The sequence below is a fragment of the Vombatus ursinus genome, unplaced genomic scaffold (assembly GCF_900497805.2).
Source record: "Vombatus ursinus unplaced genomic scaffold, bare-nosed wombat genome assembly UNPS02007284.1, whole genome shotgun sequence".
NCBI classification, from domain to species: domain Eukaryota; kingdom Metazoa; phylum Chordata; class Mammalia; order Diprotodontia; family Vombatidae; genus Vombatus; species Vombatus ursinus.
The window spans coordinates 12,468,315-12,483,923 of NW_020947062.1; the positions used below are offsets into that span (position 1 = coordinate 12,468,315).

Genomic DNA, 15,609 nt, shown 5'->3' on the forward strand with positions numbered 1-15,609 from the left:
GGATTCTTAGTCATTTCTTAGCATCTCCTAGTCATTCATGTCTTTTAAGATATGGTCAGTTTAATTTTTTTTAATATATTTTCATAATGTATCTCCTCTTCTGCATTAGATATTGGCATCAGAATCTTCAAGCTCTCTTCTTTTTTTGTTTTTGATCATCATGATTACTGCAAGACAAAGTGGTAGAGTACCCCATTAAACGATGTTCTGTTGCATTTATGTACACAACGAAACCAACTCCACTTGCTTTGTTTGCCTCCTTAACAAACATCTGTGAGAGCCATCCTTTTTTCATTTACATCATCCTTTTCTCTTCTGGTTTCTTTGACAAGGTACTGATCCAGCCTCATTGATTGCGGGACCAAGATCTCGAATTTACAGTAGAGCCTCAGAGCAATGTGCTCAGCATGCTTCGACCACTGTTGTTAACAATGGAAAAACAGAAAAGGCTACATATGACCAAGGACCACTTTTAATCCTTTCTTTTCTTTTTCATGTGTTGCCAAGGCCAAAGAATTCACCCTACTAGAAATAAACCTATCAGATCTTAAGCTCCATTTACATAGCCTTCAAGAACCCAGGGCCACTTCCATGCCATGATGAAGCTAAAGAATGGATCTTTTGTGGGGGAAAAACATATAACATTTCCTGAACTCTACCACAAGTTACATGTCTTAATATGCTGAGTAATAAAATTCAAACTTCTTCAGTGTAGGAGAATTATACTACCACTCAGCCTTTCCTGAAAGGCTGGCAGCCCTGAACACTCCAATGTTTTATATAGCATGTTTTGAATATATTTATGCTCCCATTAGTGAGAAGCACAAAAAATTCTACATGCAAGAAGAATCAAAATATAACACTAGCTATCAAGTATACAATGAAGGAATTAAACAAGGTGTTTAGCTCCCTTCCAAATATAACTATAACATGATATTCAAAAAGCACAGTAGATTAAAATGAGTGACTCAATGTAATAATGGAAAATAAGAGCTAAGCAGCACATCATTAGTTTGTACCAAAATCAAATGAGGTCAATTATACTTTATTTTTTAACACAAATTACGCCTGTGAAAAATGTACATTCTATGACCCTAAGACTTGGATAGTCATCAGATTGGTTTATGAAGGAATAAAAAGGAAACCTGTATAATATTATAAAAGAAATTGAATATTTTAATATATTATTTATATATGTATTATAAATAATATATATTAAAATTTGCTTACTAATTTTCAAAATGTGTTTTACTTTCAATTTAAATAAAGGCTGCATATTTACAAAATTTCAAATATATCATTATGAAAGGTCATTTACATTCTGTTTTTGTTTCCTTGAATGGAATTAATAATAGCTCCAAAACAACGAAAGCTTTTATATATATATATAGATATAGATATATATAGATATAGATATATAGATATATATTTGCTTTGGCTTTAATCTTCTACTCTTAATAAACTGAAATTATTTTTATTGATTTTAGTTAATTTTAGACAAACAAAAAATGTGATAAAAGAACTAAAATGCAAATTTTAAGTTAAAAATCACCTGGCTAACCATTAAAAATAAAGTCGTCATATACACCAAAATATTTATAGCAGCATTTTTTGTGCTAGCAAGGAAAGGGAAAAAAAAAAGTAGACACTAATCCACTAGGGAATGGCTAAATAAATTGTGGTACCATGAATGCAATGGAACATTATTGTGCTATGAGAAATAATATGTGGGACGGACACAAAGAAGCATGGAAAGATCTACATGAACTGATGCAGAGTGATATAAGTAAAACTAAGAAAATAAAATACACAATGACTAGAACAATATAAACAGAAAGAACTACCACACACAAAATTATCAAAAGTGAATGTAACAAAATTAAAAAGCGCAAACATAACTTGAATGAAGAGAAATGAGAGAATACCCCCAACCTACACCTTTGCGGCGGTGGGAGGTCCAGAAGGTATCATACATTGCACATGAGTTTTCCAATGTATCGATCAGTTGTGCTGAAAAACACTATTTGTTATATGAAATGGTTCTCTGGGGGGGAAAGAGATACTGGGGATAATTATGATGATGTAAAAAACAGAAGACATCAAAAAAATTTTATTTTAAAAAAAGTTACCTAGCTAGAAAATACAACTCTAATATTACTTTTTTTTTTTAGGCAAACAGGGTAAAGTGACTTGCCCAGGGTCACACTAAGTGTCAACTGTTTGAGGTCATATTTGAACTCAGGTCCTCCTGACTCCAGGGTTGGTGCTCTATCACTGTACTACCTAACTGCCCCTAACATTATTTTTTACTAACACTGCAGATTAAGATGACTGACTCAATGTGACACTGGAAAATAAAGGCCAAGCTGAATATCCTTATTTCGCACCAAAATCAAATAGAACCAACTGTACTTTGGGGCACAATTTATGCCTGTGACTTACTTACATTCACAGACTGCCTTAAAACAACCAAAACCAACATGAGTCAGGTCAAAGATGGACCCATTAAGTTTCCTACCTCCACCCCAAATCCTGAGGGAATGCTCTTCCACACCTAGAAGAACTTTAAAGACAGAATAAAGAAAGAAAAATAATCTTGCCCAAAAACCCTATTCCCCAGTGTTACAAATGAGAAAAGTTGAGGTTCTGAGGAAAGAAGAGTTTGTCTAAGAGAACCCAATTATTTAAGTGACAGAGAGCACCAGCCCTGAAGTCAGGAGGACCTGAGTTCAAATCCGGTCTCAGACCAAACACTTGACACTTACTAGCTGTGTGACCCTGGGCAAGTCACTTAACCCCAATTGTCAATAAATAAATGAATAACTATCATTCAGAGCTTCTGAGAACAGATTAAATGTCCAGAGATCAAGAGCAAACAACAGAGTGCTCAAGCTGCAAAATGACTGAGAACCACTGGCTAATGTAGAGTAATGTCAGCCACATGGGCTCTACTATAGAACAAAATCAGTCAGTCATTAATGAAAGCAGATTTTGAGGTCTTTAAAGAATGATTCCTCAGGCTCACAAAAATAAAATAAATCTACTTACCTGATTACTTAAATTTAAGCAAAACATTCAACATTTTATCATTAGCTATATAACTCCTCAGATTTGCCAATATTTCTAATATTAGCCAGACATAACTGTGTTACTCTATATTGTAGGATGGCAAAACTAGTAAAACTCAACAAAAAGGCTCTATCCAGAGCCAGTTGGTCAGCCTGACTCCCCAGTCGAGCTCTAAACCCAAAACACAGGCAGTGAGTAATGCAACACAGTAGCATCCGATTCTCTCCAAGTTTAGTATGCAGATCTCACTATTTCATTAAGCTACCAACAAGTGTCTCAAAGGACTCCCATTAGTAATTCGTTTGGCTATTAGGTGTCCCTTATAAACAGTGACATTTAAAGCTATTTTTCTAGCTCAAAAAATAAAAAACTATACATAAACAGGCTCTAGTTAGTTTAAAAAAAAAAGATTACATAATATTTCTAAGAAAGCAAAATATACAGAATGACATTCTTCATATAGGTCTGATTCATTCATAGGCATTGTCTGTCTAATACATACATTGTAGATCCAGTTCAGATGTTTAATAAATGTTAAATAACACTTAAATAGGCAATCATATCCACCGGTAAATTATCTTTGCAAAAACCAAACACCTTTAAAAAATGTCAAGCAAAATACTAACTGGCTGTGTGTCTAGTGAAGCCTCTATTCATAAGACCAACACTCAAACTGCCTTTCAGTTAAGATTTAAATGATTTCTTTTAATTTTAACTGAACTTTTAGAAATCCTTTCTCTTTTGATATAATTTAACATGAACTATCCAAGTAATTTTATGTGTTGTAATGAATACAGTTGATTGAAAATATGTTAGGAAAAATTAGGAAATTTTCCCCAAACCTAATAGGATAATAAAATATTTCAAAATGAGAACTAGAAGGGGCAGCTAGGTGGCACAGTGGATAGAGCACCAGCCCTGGAGTCAGGAGAATCTGAGTTCAAATATGGTCTCAGACACTTGACATGTACTACCTGTGCGACTCTGGGCAAGTCACTTAACCCCAACTGCTGTGCAAAAAAAAAAAGTACCAGCAAAATGAGAAAGGAAGCAGTATAATGACTACTAGATTTTTATAAATGTTTAATTACAGCCCCACAAAATTTCCTAATTTTAAGTATAACCCAAATCTTTTACCCATTAAATTATATCAGCACTTTTGAACTAACCACGGGAATAACATTACAAAACCACCCATTCAGGAGAAAATATTCATATAGAACATCAATGAAAATTGAACACCAGTCTATAAAGCAATATTACCTTTAGAAAGTACTAAATCAAAATAATAATAGCTAATATTTAAAGTTTGCAAAGAGCTTTACATATAGTATCTTATTTGATTTTCACAACAACCATACAAGGTAGATGCTCTTATTACCCCCATTTACAGATTGGGAAACTGAGACTCAGATAGTAAAAGTGATTTGCCAGGGTCACATAGTGTCTGAGGTAGTTCCTGATTCCAAGTTCATCACTTGGTGTACTACCTTGTGATAATGTTAAACTGCCACAGAGGTTAGTAACAGTATTACTAATTAAACTTAAAATATATTTATTTAAATTACTGATACAAACTCATGAACTCCTTTCTCTTCTTTCCAGACTACCTTGTTTTTGATTATTGACTGCACTACAAATTCAATTAATAATAGACAGAAATTACCTTTACCTTTTTTTCTTACAAATATTGCCCTCTATCTAAATAATAACAGCTCAGCTGACTGACATTTATAGGAAAGTGACATATACATTTTACCATTTGAGCCTCACAACAATTCAATACAGTCACTTTTGGAGAATACAACTATTTCAAATTAAGTCCTTTTCCCCCATATGATATAATTTAACTAAGAATGGTTTTAGAACTGGAAATCAACTTGGAAAATCATCTAGTATAGACTGTCATTTTACAGATGAAGAAACTGAGGTTCAACATATTTCAAATCAAAGGATACTTCCCTCTAGTAACTCTACCATCTAGAATATAAATCACCTAACATTTCCAACCCCCCCATCCTTTTTTAAAAGTAATTCCTCCATTCCAAAAAAAAAGTGGCACTAAGATTAAAAAACAGTAAAAAGAATGTAAAGGGCATTTACAAAACATCTTTTAAAAACATTTTTTACAAGGGAACAGGATAATGTTGGTACTATCATATTAAATTTTATGTATATGTCTAGGTGTGTGTGTGTGTGTGTGTGTGTGTGTATAAGCTATTATAGATTCACTGCCTCATATACAATTACCATTTTCTGGACACCTTTGCTCGTGGAATGTTCACGTTTGTTGGTGATTTCCTAGTTTATAATGGAAAAAGTTAAAAATTAATTTTTACAAATCTAGAAAGAACACTGGCTTTATAGCCAAAAGATCTGGGTTAACACTCAGTTCTACTGCTTAATAACTGTGGTAACCTTGTGCAAATCACTGTCCTTCTCAAGGGGCTCAGTTTCTTCATTTGTAAAAAACAGACTAAACTTAAGTGATTTCCAAGGTCCTTTCTAGCTTTGACGTGACATTCAATCCTGGTTTAGTTTCACAAATAAAGTCAAGGAGAAGGAAATTTTTACATTTAGGATCTCCTTTCTTCTCGAGTTTCCGGTTTGAAGCTCAATTGCCTCAGATTCCAAGGGAGGACATGAAAGTGCTGTAGTTCCAGCTCCTGGCTTCTTACCACAGGTTTGGGGTCCAGAGAGACTGGAAAGCTTAGCTTTAGACTTTCCATGGTACACAGAATGGAAAGAAGAATAAACGGGGAGAACGGGATCAGAAACAGTTGGTCCAGAATAGAGTTGTGAGTATTGATTATATTTCTTTCCTCTTACACTATCCCAGATAGTAGGCAAAGAGTTGGCTGAGGAAAAAGAGCCTATACTCAGAAGACCCTTTAGTGCTATCTCAAATACTGTTCTATAGCAGAAGAGAAATGAGAGGTGAGAAAAGGTGGGAAGAAATTATTCAGGGAAAACATTGTTTTTACTGCTCTTCCACAAATGTTGGAGGAACAGAAAGGGAAAAAATACACAGAAGAAAAATAATTAAGCAAAAATGGTATTTTTTACATTAGATAAGCAACAAAGATTCTGATTGTCTGGTTTCTGACATTCTATTTAATTTCCTCAAAAACCAAAATTCACAGACTTCATAACGTCATGAATATTCCTTTCATTTGGACAATCCACATTCCACTTTGAGATGATTTTTTTCCAACCATATTTGCACGGAATAAATCACAATTTTTCTGAAACCAGGTCTAACATTTTTTGAAATGTGGAGAAACAATGCAATTAAACAGGGGTTCATACCCTGAAGTCCAAGAACTTCCTTGTTTTTTTTTATATTTTGATAACTATATGTCAAGATAGCTGATTTCCTTTGCCGTCCTATATATTTTATTTTATGCACCTTAAAACATTAATCTGAGAAAGGGTCCATCATCTTTCCCAAAATGCCAAGAGTCTGATACAAAAAAAGTTAACAATCCTTGTCTTAAACACTAAGATTTCAAATATAAATTTTCTACAAAAGCTATTTTGCTTGTCTACTGTTTTTCAAAAACCCATATTAATCTACATGACAATAGCCCATAAAAATTCTTAGAAAATTCAATTACAATTATTTCATATCTTTGTTAGGAAATAAAGCAACTGAGATAAAAAAAGTGTTTGCAATGGAGGTTAACTGATTAAAATAGTTCTTCCCAGAAAGATAATATGTGAAATAACTAGTGAAACAAAATTATATGCATCAAAATATGGTCAGATGTGTTTAGAAATCATTCTTCATCTGTGCAAACCACACAAATCAAAATTTATAACAAAAACTAGTTTGTATTTACCTTTGCTACATTTTCTAGTTACATTTTCAAAGTCACACTTAATTCTAAAGATACAAAGTTGATGGTATTTATGAGAAAATAACCTTGATGATGCCAACTTATAATAGCTAATTGTTTGAATGATATAAAAGATACATTTAATTTAACATTCAGTTTTAAAGCCTCAGACAGTACAGAGGGAGGAAGGCAGGAAAGAAAGTTGAGACAAAAATCTAGGAATCTTTCAAATTTCTCCTATGGCATTAAAAATATTTGATTCATCAAAATTTCATTTGTAAGTTAACTTTCCTGGGGACATATCTACTGTATTAAATAAAGGGCCAGGTACAAAAATGTACAACTATTTAACACTATAGCCCTTTGCTAACTCAATTAAATACTTCCATAGGATCCTAGGAGTGTATATTTAGAGATAGAAGGGACCTTATAAGCTATAAACCAACCTCTTCATTTTACAGAGGAGAAAACTTAGGCACAGAAAAGTTATGTGACTTGCTTTGAGTCACACAGCTATGAAGTGTCTAAGGCAGGATTTGCACACAGATCAGTGTCCTGTCCTCTAAGTCAACTTTTAGGCTTTTTAAGCTTCATAAATCTTCAACAAGACAAATGTCTAATAAATATGTCTGTTTATAATATTACTATTTCCTGTATAGCAACTACCCAATGGAAATTCTGGGACAGGTCACATAATCACAAATAGGTTCATAATGATATATAGGTGAAACTTTGAGAATTTACAATCAACTTTTACATGTACAAGAGAAGCAGCTAGGCTTAGTGAATACAGAGCCAGACTCAGGGAAAGAACTACCTGGGTTCAAATCACTGTCCAGTCTATGTATCCCTAGATAAGTCACTTAAATTCTCAATGCTTTATGCAACTGTCCAAGACTTTAATAAGGCTCCAAAAAAGGTTCAGAGATCTAAACTGGCAAAAAAAAAAAAAAGCTTCCTCACCAGAGAATTACCTGTACCACTGAAATTACAATTCTATTTTCTATCTTTTTTTTTAAAACACATATACCTTGTTTACCTACATAATACATAGCCTAAATTGGATAGAGTGGCAGTCTCAAATGGGAAAACCCTGGCATTAGGCCCTACCCCTTAAGTGTAAGCACAGGAAAGCTGCTTAACCTCTCAGTGAACTAGGCAACTCTAAAACACTAAATTACAGATTAAGTTACAGAGTTGCCCAAGCTGACAAAATCACAGGTCTCATTCAGAAAAGAAAAAAGAATCCTCAACAATACTTTATGCGAGGATTCTTAAGCTGGGTTTTGTGAATGTGCTGTGCGTGTGTTTTTTTTTTATTTTTCAATAAATATTTAAATATAATTTGAATTCTTTGTAATCCTATGTATTTTATTATATGAATTTTAAAACTTAATTCTGAGAAGGGGTCCATAGGCTTCACCAACAGGGTCCATGACACAAAAAGTTAAGAACCCCTGCTTTAGGGAGAGAACATGATATCCTTTTGCAGATGAAGAAACTGAAACTCAGCAAATTAAATAACTTGCCTTAAGTCATATGGTTTGTCTCCACACAGTGAGTGGCAAAATCAGAATTTAAACTCAAGTTTGGGGCATGAAACCTAATGCTTTTTTGGGGGGGGGTTTGAGGCAATTAAGGTTAAGTGACTTGCCCTGGGTCACACTGCTGGTTAAGTGGGCCAAATTTGAACTCAGGTCTCTTGACTCCAAAGTCTGTGCTCTATCCACTGCATCACCTAGCTGCCCCCAATGCTCTTTATACCACCCTGCCTCTCTAATAGTTGGTTTTTGTAAAACCAGGATTAAAAGTAATTTGGTCAAAATCTGAATGCAGAATAAAGGCATTTTGTTTACTAAATTCAATTATCTATTAAAACATATATACAATACAGAAGGATGTCCTAAGCCCTAGGGTCATCCCTATTAGGCACAGAACAAAAGCTTAAAGTAAACCCAATATTCATAGGAAAATACTCTTCTGTAACAGAAAGTAATTTCTATTTTGGCAATGAAGAAAAAACTGTAGCCAGAAAGTAAGGTGTGGTATTTGTTTTTGTTGTTTTTTTTTAACTTTGACTCGATCTTTCAATTAGTCAGCAATGAACAATAATCGCTTACTACACAAAGAACAGCATACTAAGTAAGCACACCATAGTTTACAAAAAAAATTCAAAGACTGCATTCTATCCTCAAAAAGTTCACTAATTAGGGAAAAAATATACGCATGAAACTAATGCATAGTAGACAGGGTTGCAAAGCAAGTACAAATGAATACAGTGCTAACTGAATAGCTAAATTTTAGAATGTAAAACAGCGAACAGAATTCGGCAACTGGCATCAACTTTTCCTGAGGTAGTTAGGCACACTGCTATGCTAAGATCATCAAAAAGTCACCCATCCTCACTGCCACATGTGCACTTTATTAGGGCTGTGGAGTCCACTTAAGCACAGTGGGAACCCCCCCCCCCAAAAAAAGGAAAAAAAAAATAAAAAATCCTTCCTTCAGTCAACCTTTTCAAATAAACTCTGGCACCACCTCCAAAGGGAAGCCTTTCCTCATTGCCCTACTTATCAAGGCTTCCTCCCTACTCAGATTTTCTTGAACTTACTTTTCTGTGTAAATTTATCCCTTCAATACAATATAAGCTCCTTAAAAGAAGGAGCTATTCTTTATTGCTTTTGTATACCCAGAGCTATATTATAATTTATGTAGCTGTTATTTGTACTTCTCCCTTTCATATCTACCTCATAGGGTTAAAATAAGGTTCTAATCAAATGAAATAATGTAAAGCACTCTGTAAACCTTAAAGCATTATGTAAATGTCAGCTATTATTCTCTTCTATTATTATTAATGCCATTTTCTACATGTCTTATTTACTTCTCCATTCCAAGCAGTAGGACCATGCCTTATTTACTAAGCATATAACATTAATCTCTATAGTTATATCCTTATCTGGCTATAGCAAAAGTTATCAGATGCAAAATTTTCATAACCCTTTATATTAAGAGAGACACATCCTAATGCAAGATAACATTGACAGTTATGTATCCATATTTTATATCTATAATCATGGTAATCACAGTTCCAAAGCTCTGGGTCATGTTTTTAGTTTTTATTAAAATATTTGTGACTAAATTATTTTAGGGCTGGGCTAATTTCTTTTAGAGCAGAGAAGTTGTTCCTGGCATAGCAGATAAAGTTCTGGACATGAATCAGGAGATTAGAATTCAAACCCTAACATTTACTAGCTATGTGACCCTAGGCAAATCACAATCTCTCTCAGCCTCAGTTCCTCTTCATCTGTAAAAATGGGGATAACATCTGCATCACTTACCTCAAAGGGTTGTAAGGATCAGAAGAGATCACCTCAAATAGTATTTTTTAAATATAGCCTCCAATTTCTTGGGAGAAAACTTAATTTTAGAGATGTTGCCAATAAGACTATAAATATACTCTATATGATTCTAATGGGAGCTAAGATTCTGGATTCTAATCCCAGGTCTAACTTGCTAAATCAGGGATGTGGGAAAAGTCACAACCTCTCTGGGCTTCAAATTCTTCTCCTGTAAAATTGGGAGATTAGATGATTTTATCTGCTCTAAAATTCTTTGAGTATGCATCAAACTAACAAAATTCAATGAACCCAATTTATGCAATGAGCTCTATTAGCCTGGGTGGAAAGACATATAAAATGGGATTCCTACCTTGAAAAGGCTTTGTTTGAAGGAAGTAAGAAAATACCAGAGACATAAGTATATAATAGGTAAATTACTCTAACTTCAAAGCCATTCTTATTTAAATTGTGAAGCAAAGAGAAAAAAAAAAAAAGAAAAACCCAAACATTTCTTTCCTACCTACATGTGCAAGTACTGCAGGTCAATGAATTCTTTGCAAAATAGACGCATTCATTACAAGACAGCAATGCAATTGTAACAATTTTTCCAACTCTCTTTCCCTTTGATATATAGCTGTTGACAAAACTAGTCACATCAAAATATACAAACAAGAAGGGCATATGGAAAAAATGAGTTTCTATAGGGTGTTAGTCTAAATAAATTCACTGAATTACTGAATATGATAGAATTTCAAAGTAGTTAAGGAGCTTAACCAGAGAAACCTGGACTAAAAAAAGAAACCAGCAAAGTTTGGATTAAAGAAAAATTATCCTTGACAACAGAAATTCAGTGATTGATTTTTCTCTGAAAACTTTTTAAAAGATGGCATAAAGAACCAACAAGGAATATGAGAAGCAAAGGGCCCCAATGAGCTATAAACCAAAGAAAATGCTGAATTTAATGTATCCGCGCTTCGGGACACAGCTGACATATATATATACCTAGTACTATCTATAAGAACATACAGTTTTCTGTACTAAACTCAAGACTGCCCTAAATGCACACTACAGGGGATAAAAAGGATGTCAATAACAAATAATGAAATAAAATTGAGCACATAAAGAGGATATTCAGGAAGATGGAATATTTCCACAGTCATATAAATGCAACTTAAACTGGACTTTCTACAAAAGATAAGCACATTTACCCCCTTCAAAAATATTTTCGTTTGGTTTTCTAGACAGTTCAGTTTAAGACTTTTAATTACCAGCTACCTTACCACTACAGTAGAATTCTGAAGATTTCGTTTAATTACCTGCTTCTTAAGCCTGCCTTACTTAGACTTATAATCCCCTAGCTTTTTGATGGTTGTTTTCGTGGACAGTTTTTCTCGAAGGGATGAGAGGTGGGGAGTAATTGGGGGTTACTCTCACGGCCCCTCTGGACCTGGATACAGCTGACAAGACGAGAAGATGCAGACTACTGCAGCAGCTGGTCAGGGAGGACAGGGTGCGCGGACACCCACACATCTGCCTCCTCCTCCAAGTGACAATCGCACCCAGCACCTTTTACCCAATTGTGCCTCCTAGAGATGGGCTGGAGGGGGGAGGGGAGGGCATACACACGGAGAGGAAGGAAAAGACCCCGACCCTTTTTCCGCAGGGGCACAAAGGCCACGCCGTGCGGTAGGAGCCAGACTTCCTTCCCGGCCGCACACACATCGATGGAGCGGGAGAAACTAGGCTTCCTCCCCCGCCGCTCCCCACCTGGGCCGGGTTTCCCTTTAGGGGACACGCACGCACACACGGAGACGCACACACGGAGACACACACACGCATGCATGTGTACACACACACACACACACACACACACACACACAGCAGGGGGCAGCGCGGCGAGATGAGAAGCGTGACACCGCGCACACGTGCGCGCACACACACGCACACACACCCCACTGGGGCCGGAGCAGCCCTCCCCGCCAGCCGCGCGCACACACATACACACACATAGACACGCGCGCGCACACACACACAAACACACACACACCACAAGCGCGCACTCGCGTGCACTCCCGCCTCCTCTTCCTCTCACTCACCGGCATCATCTCGGGCAGGTTTCCGGGTCCTCGGCCGCGGCCGCCGCCGGACTCCGCAGTCCCCGCCGCACTGACAAGCACCGGCCCAGGCGCCGGGCTCCCGGCTCCCGGCTCCCGCCTCCCGTCTCCGCAGGCCGCGCCGCCGCCGTCGATTCCTAAACCCAACGAGCTAAAGCCCCCGGCGGGCAGAGCCCCAGCCAAAGGCGGGGGCGGGAGTGGGGGTGGGGGAGGCGGCGGTTGCGGCAGTGCGGCAGACCCCCGCCCCTCCTTCCTCCCTCCCTCCCCCCTCGCCAGGTCCTGTGGCGGGCGGCGGGAGCCCCAGACGCCGCCTCCCCTGAGATCCCGCCGCTTCTACTGCTCCTGCCGCCGCCGCCACCGCCGCTGCCACCTCCGCCGCCGCTGCCTAGGCTGCTCCTGGCGCCGCAGCCCCCACAGCCTGACCCTAGCCTTTCCGCCGCCTCGGCGAGGCTCCGCCCCCCGCGCCCTGCCGCCCCATAGGGGCAGCCACCGCCTCCTTATTGGCTGAGAGGCGGGGCCACGGCGGGACCCGCCCACCTCCTCTGCCTCCCTTTCCCTCCCGCCTTCCCTCCCTCTTCTACCTCTCACTGTCCCGGGGCAAGTGGGCTGTGCGTACCTCCACTACCCGGGAAGGATGTATCCCGTGTGAAAACAAGGTCCCCGGGGAAAAGCGGGGGAGGGGTTTCGTGTGCGCGCTCCGCCGGCCATAGCACCTCTTCCCCTTCCTTTGATCCTTCCCCCAATTGTTTCTGTCGTCAGATTTTTTAGAGTGTATAACCCACAACCTTATTGTTTTATAAATGAAGAAGCAGGCGCATGGAGTGACTTGTCCCAGGTCACACAGGTAGTAAGCTACAAAGCCGAGATAAAGACCCACTGCCTACAAATCGACCCCTCCCCCTACAAATCCACCCCTCCCCCTCCGAATCCCCCTGCCGTTGCATGTTTCAGCAGCTGCGGCAATGCGCCAGCCTGCGGTGGGCACCATTTCCCTTTCGGGAGGGGAAAGCAGGGTTTGGGGACACAATGGCGCTGTGGTCCTGCCCTTTTCCTGCCTCCTCTCCCCTTCCCCCTAACCTGCTTTTGCTTGCAGGGCCCCCTTGGGGCGATGCACTTGGAGCCTCCCTACGCTTTGGTCCCTCCGCCCGAGCACTTAAGTCCTAACTCAACCTGCAGCCCAGCCAGGAGGCCTGCACTCCACCCTTTCCTCCCACGCCTTCCGTGGGCTTGCATTCTTCACCCCGCCCCCTCCCCCAGAGCAGATAAACCTGAGCCCAGCAGTTTCTCCAAGCCTGCAGGCTGGTCATTTCTATGCGAATCAAGAGCACAGAATTGTCGACAACGAAAAGCAAGAACCGGGGCTCCATTTAACATTCCCACACATACATGTTCCCCTCCTGTGCCCAGGCGCACGGAACAGCCTAGGCGCATTGAGAAGCTCAACTGATTTGGCTGGAGGGGATATGAGGATTGCTTGCCCTGGGGTCCGAGATCGGTAGTATAAGATCCCCATCTTTCCCCCCAGCAACTGACAGTAGACTTGGGCCGGTCGGCTGGAGGTCCAGGCCAGAAAAAAAAAAAAAAAGCAACAACTAAGCCTGGAGCTTTTCAGAGATCTTCAGCAGCCCCAGCCTCCGAAGGGAAGTGCCTGCCTCTTCCCCAGCCCAAGGCTCCAAAGGACTCTGTGGATGATGGAGCAAGGGGCTGGGTGCGAAAATAACATTCTCCCGCCGCCCCGGCAGGACAGGGTATCACGCTTTCTTCACTGTTTTCAAGTGGGGACTCATAAGACATCAAGAGGTGCTGGGGATGACATTTCACGTGAGGAGGGGGCGGCCCGGGGATAGGAAGACACGCCCACACATGCCTACTCCTGCAGCCTAATTATAATTGACATTTCTATGTCGCTTTAAGGATTTCTAAGTGCTTTTCTCATTGCCGTCGAAAGGCCTCCTGGTGTAGAAATAAAAAAGAGAACTGAGTTCAGAGACAGAAGACTGGTTTTGTATCCATAGTCAATCACGTGTCAAATCTTGTGGTTTCTATCTCGGCAACATCCTCCTCATAGATCCGATCCTTTCTACTTACACAGCCAAGTAAAGATCTCCTAATTGGTCACCCTACCTGGAGTCTCTTCCTCACTCCAATTCATCCTCCATAGCTGACAAGATTTTCTTTAAGCACAGATCTGACTAGGTTACTTCTCTACTCGATAGACTTAATGCCTTTTGCCTCTAGGATAAAATATGAACCCTATTTCTCTTTTAAAGCCCTTCATAGCCTAGCCCCAGCTTCTCTCTCTGTTTATATTTTTACTAGCACCACCACCACCCCCTGAACTCTTCAATGGCCTTCTCTTTTTTCCTCATGCTGGACACTCCACCAAAGAGTTCCCATATCCTTGCCTTTCCACTGACCATCCCTCAGGACAGGGATGCACTCTCTTCTCCTGTCTCATAGAAGCCTTCTCTTCCCTTCAACACCAACCTATATGTAGTCTTTCTTGACCACCCTCACCCCTACTACTCCCCTCCCTCCCAAAATAGCTTGTAATACTTTGTATTTATCCTCTATATGCTCCCCACCTTTAGACTGCAAAACAATCTCCTTGAGATCGTTTTAATCTTTGTATCAGTATCCCAGAGCAGTACCTACCACATAGTGGGTGCTTAATAAATTCTTGTTGATTGATTAACTGTTGTGACTGGTAAAAATCAAATCCCATGTGTTACACTAGAAGGACCAGAATTAAAGAATACCTCAAAGGCCCACACTGCATAATTGACCCAGTGCAATTATTTTATCCATAAGACAAAGAAAATAGAGATAGAAAAAAAATCTATTTCATAGAAAAACTTCAATAAAAAACTTTATGTCAATCAATAAATATGATCCTTCTAGTGTTAATGTGAGGTCTTTGAGCCTTCCAGTGAACAAGCACAACCAGGGAGTGGACATTTCAAGCCTTTCCTGAGGTGCAAATGCCTTATCTTACTTTGTTTTTCACCATTCTGATTGCCCTCATCTGGATACTCTTCAGCTTGTTCTTTAAATGTGAACAGCATGGTGTAGATGGATAAAATACTGACCTTGGAATCAAAAGTTTGGTCATGCTTCTTAGTTTCATGATCATAGGTAAGTCAGTTACCCCAGTTTCTTTATGTGTAAAATGAGGGTCTTGGACTAGATGTTTTCCAAATTCTCTTCCAGCTGTAGTCTGGAAGTCTGATCTCCCACAACATCAGAAAC

The 15,609-nt window shown here is 39.1% G+C and overlaps 1 protein-coding gene and 1 non-coding gene across 4 annotated transcripts in view; both read right to left on the minus strand.

The window, feature by feature from the left end:
- Positions 1-12,433, minus strand: part of PPP1R13B (protein phosphatase 1 regulatory subunit 13B) — a 124,858-nt gene extending 112,425 nt beyond the window's left edge. For all 3 annotated transcript variants that reach the window (XM_027849175.1, XM_027849176.1, XM_027849174.1), the window contains exon 1: positions 12,343-12,433. In XM_027849175.1, coding sequence (XP_027704976.1) covers positions 12,343-12,351 — 9 coding nt within the window. In that variant the 5' untranslated portion in view covers positions 12,352-12,433. The remainder of the gene's footprint in view (positions 1-12,342) is intronic.
- LOC114033694 lies at positions 708-843 on the minus strand. Its single transcript, XR_003568018.1, has one exon. It is a non-coding gene; the product is annotated as a small nucleolar RNA U109 (small nucleolar RNA).
- Positions 12,434-15,609: the final 3,176 nt, after the last annotated feature.